Genomic DNA, 13118 nt, shown 5'->3' with positions numbered 1-13118 from the left:
AGGCAATTTCTCACAAAGAATCAAAGAGGAATTGTATCTCTGTCACAAATGGCTTGGCTATGCAAAGGGACAAATAGTAGCAGGGGAATAGAGGGGGCATCAGCCCGATGGCAGGGAAGGGCTGTGATGATGCTCACACATTCCCAGCAAGGTGGTGGCTAATGGAGTTGCATTAATCAACAGGAAATGGCCAGATAGACTGTTTCCTGAGCACACCATCCCACAGAAACAAGGCAACTGTGAAGGAGGGTTGGGAGGGAAGTGAAATGCTAGTGAGAAACCCAGCACAGCGGGCCATGCTCCCCAGTGGAGAGTCACACCAAGCCTGTGTCACAACAAGCCTGGGGACATCTGTCATAAAGCTTTGTAAGTGTGAATCTGTTTAACTGGACTTTGCAGAGAGGGGCTGGGGGTTCTGTGGCATTCAGGGTGGCAGCTGTAGGCGACACCAAACTATGAGACATTCAGAATGTAGCGATAAGTAGCTACTGGCTTCTAGGACTAATCTGGCTACCATCAATTTGTGGTGTATTGGCTGCAGTGGATCAATATCAGTCTTCAAGAGGCTCAACAGATCACTGTTTGATACAGATAAAGAAAATAGAGAGCAGGTGTTTGTGGCATCCCCTGCGTGCAGTATTACTATTCCTTGCTCATCCTTCTGCCAAGGGAAGGGAAGGAGAGAGAAGGCAGGTAAGAAAGGATTTAGAAAGGCAATTCACTTTGAAAAGCAGTTGTAAGAAGGATATGTATAGCATTTTTTTCCCATCAATTTTAGCCTGAGAAGAGAAAGAGAAAAATCTTCATAAAGATATATTGTCCTTTGAGAGACAAATTCAGATTGAACAGTAGGTTTGGGTTTAATGAGATGCCTGTGGCAAGGGGATCACTGGCACATGGCTGTGCTTGCCTAGGCTTTGGGAAAGAGGAACGTCCAGGGGTTCCACAGGTCCCTGCTGCTTTCTGGTGGTAGAGAGACCCACACCTGGCTGTAAATACTTTAGGTCAGCTGTCAGGAAGATGATTAAACCAGGGAGTGTGGAAATGCTGGAGAAAAGGGCTGTTTTGTGTCACTGCTGAGGTCATCTGCCTCAGATCTTGGATGACTGTGAGGCACAAAGTGGGCTCGGAGACTTCATGGCTGAGTTTATTTCCAGACAAAATCCTGGTGTTGTGAAGGTCAAATGCCTTCAGTTGCAAATGCAAGACGTGGTTGGGGGTGTGTGTTCTGTTGCTATCTGTTAGAGGTAGGGCAGTTATCTTCTGTTAATTAGGCGACCTGTTAAAACCAGGTGGAGCAGGTTTCTTTATCTCTTCCACTAATGGGCCATTGAGTCTCACTGCATGGCTGATAAAATTACATCATCCCATTGTGAGATGCTCCGCCCGGGGGGGATGAGCCAAGCAAGGTAAAACGAGCCACCCCCACAGAATCATTTAAGTTGGAAAAGATCCTTGAGATCATCAAATCTAATCATTAAGCTAACGCCCTCAAACTATCAGGATGCATTGAGGGGAGAGGACCTTCAGAGCGTCATTCCCTGTGTCTGTATTTCCTTCCTTTCCTTTTCTCATTTCCCCTTCGCCTTGTTTCACAGGACTGGCTGACAAAATTTGGGTATCTGCCTCCTCCGGACCCAGTCACGGGGCAGCTGCAGACGCAGGAGGAGCTCACCAAGGCCATCACTGCCATGCAGAGGTTCGGGGGGCTTGAGGCCACAGGAGTCCTAGGTCAGTGGCTCATGACTCCTCCTCTCTTTGGTGCAGAGCGAGGCAGGGATGGCTTCTTGCAGGTCCGTGAGGGAGAAGGGACTTGGTGTTGTGTTCTGCAGCAGCAGCAGGAAAAGCTCCACCGTGGGTGGAGCATATGGCCCAGTTTGCAGCTGTAAGAGTAATTACATGGCTCAGGTGTTCTGTTGCCTTGTGTTTTCAAGAACCTGAGGCAAGCAATTATTTCAACAGACCCACAGACCCTTGGGGTGCTTAGTGTGATTAAAATAGCTCTTGGTGTATTAAAAAAAAAAAAAAAAAAAAAGTAAACCAACAAAAATAATTTAAAAAGACAAGGGGAAAAAAAGGGAGAAAGTTGTCCTCTTCAAAGCTTTACTTGCAGCATCAAATTGAATTGATCAAAAATCCTGATTAAGCCTCCCAATTTGTATGCATAGATATTTTGGGTTCCTTGCTGCTGGGGCGCAGGCAGGGAAGGGAGAAGGATGGTGTTGCATCACCCCAACTCTGTTTCCTCCTGCCCACAGTGTATAGAGCCTGGAGGCTCTTTGGGGCTCTCCTGGGATCTCACTGAGCCACAGCTGTTCCAGGTACTCCCCAGTCATGCCCAGCCAGCTGGGAGCCCATCACCTGCTCCAGCAGCTCGGTTGGCCAGCAGAGGCAGGCAGTGGCATCTGTGTGGTGGGGGCATTTGCCTGGGAGGATGCAGCCCGAGGGCAGGCTGAAGCAGTACGAGTTCACCAGCGTGGTTGGGGTCATTCCTCTCAAAGCCTTCATTGAGGGAAGGAGAAAGCCAGCATTATCCCGGCCTGCAGAAGGACGCCCCTCTGCTCTCCTCCCCTCTGTAACCCTCCTGCCACAGGGCCAGTATGCTTCTGCTGCTCGGGACACAATTAAGGACTAGCAGCTAATTAGCAGGCGGGTCTCTATCCATCCCAACACCCCAGCATCCCTCTGCTGGTCCCCTGAAGCCACAGCTGCATCCCAACACGGGGACTTCCTTTCTCTGGTCTTAAGTGAGCACATGCAATAATTTCTCTTCCACTGCATCACAAGCTGCAGGAGACCCTGGAACAGGAGTGGCCATTCGAGTTACGTTTTCAGAGGGGGTGTTTGAAACTGTCTGGGGGTGGGAGGGATGGCTGCCCTGGGCAGGTCATAGTTATGAGTTTGTTCATGAAAACAGAGTTTAAGAGGTAAAGTCAGCAGGGAAATGAGTGAATGAAACAACTTTTCTGCATTTCAGCTGGTGAGGATAAGACACTTCAAGCTTTCGTTATTTAAAAAAAACTAATAAGAAGGAACATGGACATTCTTCAAATAAGCTCCTAGCTGAACAGAGATGGAGTTTATTTATACGTGAATATTTCTCCTTGACAGAGGAATACTCGGAAATTCATCAAGAGAGAACAAAACAGAATATCTGAAAAAATATATTTTAAAACATAATCAAAGCTGGCCACAGGTGGGCTTCCAGCAGGAATTGCTGTCCAGTGGTGGGAGCAGCAGTAGAACATAGGGGGCTCAGTGGGTGTCTCCATGACATGCTGAGGCTGGTGCCATGCCCCAGTGGGCTCCTGAGTATCCACTTTTGCTCTTCTGGTTCATTCTTAGCACTTCATTTCCTATCTCTTTGTCCCCTTGGGATTTCTTAACCCACCATTCCCATGATTTCTTGTTTTTTCTCTAACCCTAGATGAAGCCACCCTGGAGCTGATGAAGACCCCTCGCTGCTCTCTGCCCGACCTCACCACTGAAGAGCCCAGGAGGAAGCGATTTGCTCAGGCTGTCACCAAGTGGAGCAAAAGGAACTTGTCCTGGAGGTAGGAATTCATCTATCCCTGCTGAAATCTTGCAGCAAAAGACCAATTCCACAGTCACCTTTGTTAAATATGGCTTTGAGATGAGTTTTAGGGTGATGGTTAAAACATGTCCCTCTGACCTCCCAAGACCTCATAGACTATTTATTTTAACTCTTCTCCTGACAGTCTCAGCAGTGACTTCTTGGACCCACTTGGCAGCGCCTAAGAATGATGCAGATTTGGCTGGTGATTTAGCTGGGAGCTTTTTGCTGGGTTGCAATGGTTGTTAGAGCATCTTTTTTTCTTGAGTTCATTAGTTCTGTGCTTTCTCAGGCAGCTGCCAAGCCTGGAGCTTCTTCTCGTGCCTCACCCGAGTCCAAGGGTAGGAGCATTTTCTGAGTAATAAAGTCACTTTTTTTTCTCCTAATCCTTGCCACAGGTGAGTATTTATCCCTCAGTGTCAGGATCCCTCTGCACCTGTGACAAACAAAAGTTCAGGTCCAGCTTTCAGAAATATGCTGCGGGTCAGGGTTGGCAAGCAAGCTGATCCCTGTCCCCCCAAGATTTGTGCTTTTTGGGACTCATTTTTCCTCTCTCAAATAGCAAGTGCTGCAGTGATTTTTCCTCTTAAGAACAGTGTGCAGCATGAGGTGCTTGTACCATCCTGAAAACACATGTGGATCTTATGAAAAGTTCTCTTATTAATAATAATTTTTTCTTGATCCTGGCATAGCCCCTAGAGAGAGTCCTCGTCCCACTGCAGTAGCAAATCTCAGCTTGGCTGTTGCTGTTGACACATGTTGAAACTTAGCAGAGATTTGGTCTATGTTCCAGCAGATTCCTTTGAGATGTTATTTTGAGAAAAGATAAACATCATTCAGCTTCAGTAAGAAACAACTTTGGTTCATAGATGGCTTCATGTCATGAAGTGACCCATGTTATAAAAACTCAGCCTGCCTCCCCGTTGCCCAGCCCTGACTTTATGAGGAAAGACTAAGAACTTCACATTTCAGAAAGAAGAAAATCCTTTGGGGGTAAAAAGAAAACCTGTCCTGGTGTTCTGGGAGCTGCCAGTGCAAGAGCGTGGCTTGTGCACAGCCTGACCCCAGCAGCTCCTGACAAACCTGAATGACATCTCGTGACTGGGCAGCACGGTCAGGGGACTGGCACTGCAGGACTTGGGATGTGCTGACACAGTATTCCCAAGTCCAGGCTGGAGAGAAATGTGGAGGTGAAATGGTCTCCGGCTGTTCTGGTGGATGCAGCCCTGGGATAACCCCGCCTCCCACCCCCTGGGAAACTTATGCTGCAGCAAGGATTGCCATAAAAAGGGGTTTAGGTCTGAGACAATATTATATGTTAGACAATATTATATTTAAAAGGCATAAAAGAAATCCATCTCCTGACAAAGTAATTTCTGCTTTTTATTCTTTGATCCTTTCAAAAATCTTGTATTTTGTCCAAGAAAGGCCTGTACTTTACAATGGTAGGTTGTAGCCAGCAGAACGCTATAGCATTACAGAAACTCCAATGTAGTATTTATATCCAACACTTGAGATTAAGCTGTTTTTTTTGAAACTGCCCTGAAAGTCGGCCAGTAGAGACATAAAAGTTTTAGTTGCTTACCTTTTACACGTTGTTTGAAGATTTTAAATGGGGAAAACAAAACTAAATGCTACTTTGGCACGGATTTAAAAGTTGAAGAAAAATGTGAACAATTGAAAGACTGAAATAAGCAGGTAAGCAGAACTGTAGGAAAGGAGGACCTTAAAACAGGCACATGCACTGATTGAGAAGGCAGTTTTGGGCAAACAAAATTTTATAGGTATACAGGTCATTCAGGTTTCTTCTTTTTACCTTTGAGTACAACCAACCCGTGGGACTGGAGGGCCCAAGGAGCAAAACAATACAGGCTGCATCCTGCACAGCTCACAGTACAGCCTTGTAACATCCCATTACTGCATCACAAATAGATGGTTTTCTGTGTCTCATCTCTATGTAGAGTTTCCAGGATATTACAGCATATAAATTTTCTTTTCACAGGATTGTTTTTGTTATTATTTTATTTTCCCTGCACTCTCCCCACGTGCCAAGGCAGCTGCTGAGAGAGTGGCGTGCTGTGGATGCCCTCTGCCGGCATCAGCGCCGGAGCTGCCCGCAGCCACTTCCCCCTCATGTTTGCAGCCTTGTTTTTCACTTGCTGATTTTGCTTTATTGCTTCTGGTTATGCCCCACAGAAGGGGAGTTCATAGCTGGTATATGTCCATTTCTTCCCAGTGCTTGCTGTTTCCCCACAGTCCTGGGGAGTGCAGCAGCAGGGCCATGCCCCGTCTCTGCATGCTTTGAGCTCCCTGGGGAAGGGGGAGCCACGGAAGCTCAGCTTTTAAAATTGCCCAGCTTTTTCCTTTCAGTGCTGAACTGAGCTGGCTTTCATCTGTCTGTAGTTAAGGACTACTCCCTTCTGCCGTCTCATCAGAGCTGCAGTCTTTGACACTGATGCTCAGGCCATGGGCTGCCAGAGCGGGAGCAGAGCCCGCTGGCAGAGGAGCAGTGACACCAGTCAGTCAGTGCCCACCATTGCTGTGAGTGTCCTGAGCCAGCCCCCGAGGGGAGGTGCCAGTGCCTGAGCCCAGGTGTGGATTTACTCAGGCGTAGAGGGGTGGCAGTCAAGAGGAAGGCATTGCAACCCCCAGTTCTGTGCTCCCATTCCCACAATGGTCCTGATCCTCCTGCTTTCCTCCTTTAATCGATGACATCCTGCCATGGGGACCTCCCATCCAAAGCCCAGACTGCTTTGTCCCCCGTGTCTGGGGCTGACAGGTGCCCCCCTTGGGCTTCCTGTCAGTGTCAGGCTTCCTTAGGTTATTGTAATGCCCCTGTCACAGGCGACTGAGACCCCCATAGGAAATTTCCCAAGCAGCTGAGGCAGAGAGCAGGCAGGTGTGTGGAGACACAGTGGCTTGGGGGTGACTTGGTGTTCTATGTGTGATAAAGGGCAGGAGAATGAAAAAACTGAACATTTCTGCTGATAGTCTAAGTGCTGGGAGAGGGATGATGGAGGGTTCCAACACCCGCTGCTTTCCTCCTGCAGACAATGGCAGTGTTGCAGCACTGCCGGGGTAGCACTGGATCAGAGCTGCTGTGCCATAGATGGCTCTGGGCAGCTGGAAAAGCACCTTTGCCAAGGCAGCAAGCATCTACCCTTTCAACTATCCCCTCTTCCTTCCTCTTCCAAGAAAAATCAGTGTGGGTTTATCAAGCACTCCTTAGCTTGCCTTGTTTGGTAGTTCTCTGCATTTATTTTATTTGTCTGTGGTTTCAGGGCTGGGAAAGTGAAAGAGTGCTTTCATTAATGAGCTATTGATTTCTCATCCATCACTGATACTCTTGCACTTTTGTCTTTTGGAGGACAAAAAACAATAAGGAACCCAGAAATCAAAATAGCTGTGGGTGCCCCTCAATGGCAAACAGAGGCAGATCAGTCCTCTCTAGTCTCTACTTATTAACCTTTCTAGATACAAAGTTTGTTTGGGATGGGTCAAGCAAAGGAGGTGACTCAGAGGACACGTGAAGGACTGGCAGCACTGTGTGAGAGACAGCATTCATTTGTCTGCATGGCAATGCTGCTGCCTGGCTGAGCACTAAACACAGAGGGGGGATTTTCTCCTTGGTATCCAGTTGTGTCTCTCAACACCACATCCTGCTTGGCAGCTGCCAGTTCCAGTGTTGTGGCTGATGCTCCCTCCTGCAGCCCCACCCGCCACAGGGATGGACACTCCTCAGGACGTGCCGGAGTGTGATTTGCAGAGGGATGTGACTGACCCTACAGCTTAGGGCAGTGTTGGTGGGGTGGCTGGAGGGACTGAGCAGTTCAGTCCTCATCACCGTCCCTCTAGCTGGCAGAGGCTGTCTGGAGCAGAGACCTTTCTCTCCAATTACTCACATCAAGCTTTTGCCCAAGATCCGAGTTCTGTAAGAGGAGTCTCAGAAGGGATTTACATCCAAGAAGAAGGAGTGCTTCTCTTTGCTGGAAACCTAAGCACCATTCACTACTACTACTACCAATAATAATTTAAGGTAGGAGGAAGCTTTTTTATCTGCATGCTATTAGAAATGTGCCTCCTTTTCAGTGGAATTGCGTGATGCAAGGCCAACAAACATCCTATCAGCATAATAGTCTTTTCCTACTCTCATTGAAAACAATTAGCAGAGCTCCAGCAATCAAATCAGATGCTGAATTGAAAAACCCTGATGGGATTCTCTTGAAAAATGACAGTGATAATGAATAAAGGATAAGGGACTTTTCACTTACACCTGCAGCATATGAATAAAATGTGGATCAGCTCAGAGGTGTAGGACTTTTTAGAAGTAAAATAGGTATTGATTCTGTTTCTGCCTTAATCTAATGCTTCTGGAGTCAGATCTTGGGATGAATATTAATAATATTTGCTTCTTTAGACAGGGCTTTTTATCCACCATCCTTGTACAAGGGAGATCTGATTTATTATCCTCATTCTACAGCTGGAAAGGAAAGGAAAATAGCTCACATGGTGAGCAGGGCTTGGGGAGGAAAGAGCAGATAATGTCCCTAAATGTAACTCTGTGCCTTAGGCACCATGATCCTGGAGAAAGGTCATAATTCCTGGCCTAAATATGGTGTGTGTTACATGTATAATGACTTACTCAGTAGAAATTAAAGCAGCAAAGGGTTTACCTCAGTTCCAAGGAGTGTTATGAAAGATGAAGACAGCTAGTTAATGAATATCTGGGATCCAGGTGGCCTTTTTCTCTGTACTGTAGAGGATTATATCCGGACACAATCTCTTCTATGAATTAAAAATTGCCTGAAAATTGTCTTTTCTAATCCCATGCTAATACTGTTTGTACCTCTGTGCTGTCTCCTTTACAAATGTGTTTTCTTTGAAGTCCTACAATCATCTGGTGTTACATGCATGTAACTCATTTAGATTAGTCAATAAGGTTTTTCTTTGCCCAAAGAGTCAAGGGATAGCAAAGGCAAAGATATTAATGATTTTTTCTCATTTGGCTATGATGTGTTTTTCCTGATTCACCCACTCATTCCCACTGTCTCTAGGATGAGCTTCCCAAGTGCTTCAGAGGAACTGTTAGTGAGATTTCTGCTTAGTTTCATCAGTCTTTTTTTTGCTCTATCAGAGATTCAACCCTGACTAGTTTTGCCCTAGCCCAAAGGTGGTGTCTGCTTTGGGCTGCCTGTCTCTTGAGGGTGTGGGATGCGTTCCCAACCTCAGCATGCAAGTTGCTCCTACTCCCCTTTTCACATCCATGCTGTCTCCCAGCACTCAAATCGCTATTCGGGAAGGGCTTGAGTGGTGTGACACTCTGACGCTTGTAATTACCTCGGGAAGTGTAGTCAGGTCATCGCTGCCCATTGGTGATGGGAAGTGGTGTGGTACCAAGTGATGCTGTCACAGCCATGTTATGCAGCAGGGTAAGTGATGTGGTCATAATGGCTGCTTCAGCCTTGAAAAATCTGTCAGACGATGAAAACACTTTGGCTGGTGTGTCCAACTTGAAAAAGAAAGTATCACCTGTTATTACTGGGTTAGAGCTGGCCAGAAGTTATCCATCCGAACAGGCTTTTGTCAATAATTACTCAATCAACAGTACATTTGCTTGGAAAGCGTGTATATTTTTGTGAAAATTGTCAACAAAGGATTATCTAAATATATTCCTTTAGAAGCCAAGGTGCCTTGTTGCATCTTTGTCTTTTCGTCTCCTTTATTAAATCAACAATATTAGCAATTCTTTTTCAAAGTTGGGTTATACAGGAAACATCGACTTTTCTTCCAGCTCAGCCCAAAAAATGCAAAAAGCTCTGAAGGCCTCACTGTGGCTCTGAGGCACCAGGCAGCTGCAGATCCAGTTCTGGTTGTTCTTGGAGATCTTTCATGCTACTGACCCATCCTCTTTTTTGCCCTCTTTGTTTCAGAGTTCGCACCTTCCCAAAAGAGTCCGACCTGGGCCACGACACTGTCCGAGCCCTAATGTACTATGCCCTGAAGGTCTGGAGTGACATCACTCCGCTGAATTTCCATGAAGTGGCCGGAAACAATGCTGACATCCAGATAGACTTCTCCAAGGCAGATCACAATGATGGCTATCCCTTTGATGGGCCTGGTGGGACGGTGGCACATGCTTTCTTCCCCGGTGACCATCACACAGCAGGGGACACTCATTTTGACGATGACGAATATTGGACCTTCCGGTCATCAGGTAGGTCAGGGTGGGAGAGCTGCAGCCAAGCACATGGGCTCACAATTTCCCTCTTCTGCTCTGGTGGCTGGAGCAGTTTAGCCTCTGCCACACCTTCACCCCAGACTTCAGGATCCCTGAAGTCATCTGATTCCTCTTGCTAGCAAAATCAACCCAGGCAGTGTTGAGGACACTCTTATGTTCCTGGAAGCCTCAATGGCATCTCCAAATGTCTCCTTATCCTGCCAGCAATTCCAGAGCTCCCGATCGCCCAACCAACAGTCTCCATCTCTTCTGAGACCTGGAAGGTTGCAAGTTGGGTATGCGGCTGCTGGAGCTCTTGGATGGAGAATGTATTCTCTGACTTCGACATCTTTTGGGTGCCTTCACTGCCGCATGTCCCCGTTTCCTATTTTTAAAGTATACTGTTAGCTGACCTACATATAAAGGGCTCTCTGTTGTGCTGGGAAAAAGGCCTAGTTTTTTCCTGCTATCTCCTGTCTATTACCTAACATCAGGATGGTTACAAGCTGCAATTCTTTTCTTTTTTATCTTTATCTCATCTGGCCAAAGCAGAATTTTAATTAGCAGAGGGAGTACAAGAGGCAAGTGTTCCTCAGCTGCAAAACCATCTGTGGGGATCAGGTCCCCAGCCTTTGTGTCAGGCATGTTTTGACAGAATGTCTTCTCTGCAGCCACCAGCTGCTAATTTACTTGTCATGCCACCTCCTCCACCAGCCTCCTAGTGGGATCTTGCTGCTTCAGCTTAATGACTTTGTTTAAACCTAACTGTCTTCTCTGAAACAAGCTAATACCTTCTTCCTGCCCACCGGTTGACCTGCATCCATCCCCCTGCATGTTCATGGGCAAGAGTGTTCATTCACCAGGGGTGCTGGAGGAGGTCTTGAGATGAAGGTTAAAGGTCCAGACAGGCTGATCCTTGAGAATTACCCCTACTCCTTGTTTCATGTTTCCAGCCCCAACTGATGGCTCTTATCAGGAAGGGAAAAAAAAAAAAAGCAGTGGTTTTGATCTGCAGATGTACAGGGCAGAGGCAAGCACTTTGGTCAGTAGCTTGCCACAGCAAATGTGTTAGCGATTGAGTCAGTTTTGCAGCTAGCGGTTGGGAGTGCTCATTGTGAAACAAACTCCAGTGAAGGAGCTCAGAGCCAGCGCTCCCGCAGGGAGTGCCCCTCCAAGCTCCACCAAGGGATGAGGGGATGAGCCTGCCAGCGAAAAGCTGCCCTCTCTTTTGAAGATCTTGGAGCTATCCGAGCTTCATCTTTTATTTATTTCGTTCTCTCTACTGATTCAAAAACAACAACTTGGTAGGTGATATAAAAATATCCCCAAGGTTGTCAGTCTGGCATTAAAATGTCAGAGAGCATATGTCTTGTTCTCTCTTAGTGCCAGGGAAAACAGCACAGGTTATAAAAATTTCGCCCAGTTACAGACACTGTAAATAATAGTCATGAAGGAAAAGGCAAAATTCAGCAAAGGCTATCTCCATGCTCCAGCACCCTGAGCCTGGTGAGGACCGCTAAGGACTGGGCAGGATCAGCCATAGCTACTTTTGTGCAAAAAAGTAGCTACCTCAGATGGCAAAGAAGCCACCTCTTTCCTCTCCAATCATTCCCAGGGAATGTGACGCTCCCCTGATCTCCACAGGGATCTTTCCAACCTCACTGCTTCTCTATTACAATACTTGACATCATGATCTTTATAAGAAACACACTTAAAATCACTACTGCCCCCTAGTATTGCTCTGCAGGACATTGCTGTGCAGAGAGGGGCAGAAAAATTGTATGGACGTGTGGCCCAGCCTGTCTGGAGTTGGGCAGTGGGAATGCATCAAGCAGGCTCAGTCCCATACAGCTCCTGGGAGCAGCTCCTCCTTTGCTTTGGTAGCAGTGGTGTATGGAAATGAGCATTAACCCCTTACATGAGTGTCTCAGGCTCTGGAGAGGATAGGATTGGTCTGTATGTGGGTGTGGTGTGAGGCACTGGGGCTTGGATTGCAAATAAGGAAATTTGGGGAAAGAGAATTGTTGTGGGTTGATAAGGAAGTGAGTTTTTTCAGGAAGTTGGGGTCAAACCAATCAGTGCTCAGATTTGAATATTGACACCTGGTGTGACCACTGAAGACATGGACGTGCCTCTGAGAACACAGGGGGTTAAAAGCAGAAAACTCCCAGGGGAACTCTCTCTTGTTCAGGTCATTGAAGAGTTCAGACCCGCAGAGCGCCGCACTGACGGCACTCCCCAGCTCCTCGGCACATGGCTTGGCTCATTGTCACAGGATGTGACGAGCTCCTGGCTGGTGGCTGCAGAAATTTGGTATTCTGGGCAATGCAAAGGCTGTGTCAGCAGCTGCAGCAGGCACGAGACGCAGGGAGTGACTGCTCTGGCCCAGCTTCAGCAGCGCCGCTCAGCAGACGGTTGTGACGTGGTTGCTGTCTCAGCCCTTTATCCAGCTTTTTCTCAGGTGCCGACAGCGATCTGGAAATAAGAGGGGTGATACCTAGGCTGGTGTAGGCTGAAGTCTGGCTTGCTTTCCCTTTTCATATGATCCACCCCAGTCTCTAACTGGGAAAAAAATGTCTTTTTCAAACTTTACCTATTCCAAAGCTCTTCTTTCCAGTTTATTCAACATAAACCTAGAGTTTCTCTTACTGCCCCTGCAGCCCACCCAAATCCTCCAATTACTTTCAGCACTTAGTGACTTTTATTTCAATTTTATCCTTATCTCCAGACACTCATGGGATGGACCTTTTTGCTGTAGCTGTCCATGAGTTTGGCCATGCCATCGGCTTGACCCACATCTCTACCATAGAGTCTATCATGAGACCCTACTACCAAGGTCCAGTGGGGGATCCTCTAAAGTATGACCTGCCTTACGAGGACAAAGTCCGGATCTGGCAACTCTATGGTAAGTTTGTGTCCCTCATGTGGCTACAGTCTGTTCCTGCCATGGTAGGATGCACTGGAATAGCTGTTTTCTGTGGTGAGTGGAGCTGGTAGGGAGGATGGTGTTCCCCATTATTGCTTCTTTTCTACACAGGAGTCAGGGAATCTGTGTCCCCCACAGCCAAACCTGAAGTAAGCAAAACAGATGACCATCCAATCCTGCCGGAGCTGCCAGAGAACCGCTCCACTGTCCCGTAAGTCAAATTTCTTCCTTTCCTGCAAAGGATGTGTAGTAGTGAAGCTCTGCTTCATCCATATCTTGCCTGCTCGCTCTGGCTTTGGTGTTCCTCTCTGGAGGAAAAAGTCAAATTTTTTACTTATATTAGTGGAAAGTTGTCACCATCACCCTTAGGTAAATTCATCCTTGCTGGAATTTTAAATGAA

General features: G+C 47.0%; 1 protein-coding gene across 2 annotated transcripts in view; it reads left to right on the top strand.

Annotated features, from left to right (window-relative positions):
• The window catches only part of MMP17 (matrix metallopeptidase 17), a 49662-nt gene that overhangs the window by 28096 nt on the left and 8448 nt on the right, over positions 1-13118 (top strand). The window contains exons 1-6 of one of the 2 annotated variants that reach the window (XM_053959867.1): positions 495-693; positions 1599-1731; positions 3428-3554; positions 9505-9788; positions 12520-12696; positions 12829-12928. In XM_053959867.1, the coding sequence (XP_053815842.1) occupies positions 1692-1731; positions 3428-3554; positions 9505-9788; positions 12520-12696; positions 12829-12928 (728 nt within the window). In that variant the 5' untranslated portion in view covers positions 495-693; positions 1599-1691. Of the gene's footprint in view, positions 1-494; positions 694-1598; positions 1732-3427; positions 3555-9504; positions 9789-12519; positions 12697-12828; positions 12929-13118 lie in introns of those variants that run through there. The other variant, XM_053959866.1, reaches the window with a different exon arrangement.

Source organism: Vidua chalybeata, chromosome 18, assembly GCF_026979565.1.
Source record: "Vidua chalybeata isolate OUT-0048 chromosome 18, bVidCha1 merged haplotype, whole genome shotgun sequence".
Taxonomy (NCBI): domain Eukaryota; kingdom Metazoa; phylum Chordata; class Aves; order Passeriformes; family Viduidae; genus Vidua; species Vidua chalybeata.
Note: the sequence above shows the minus strand (reverse complement) of the source record. Positions and strands in the feature narration are given on the sequence as shown.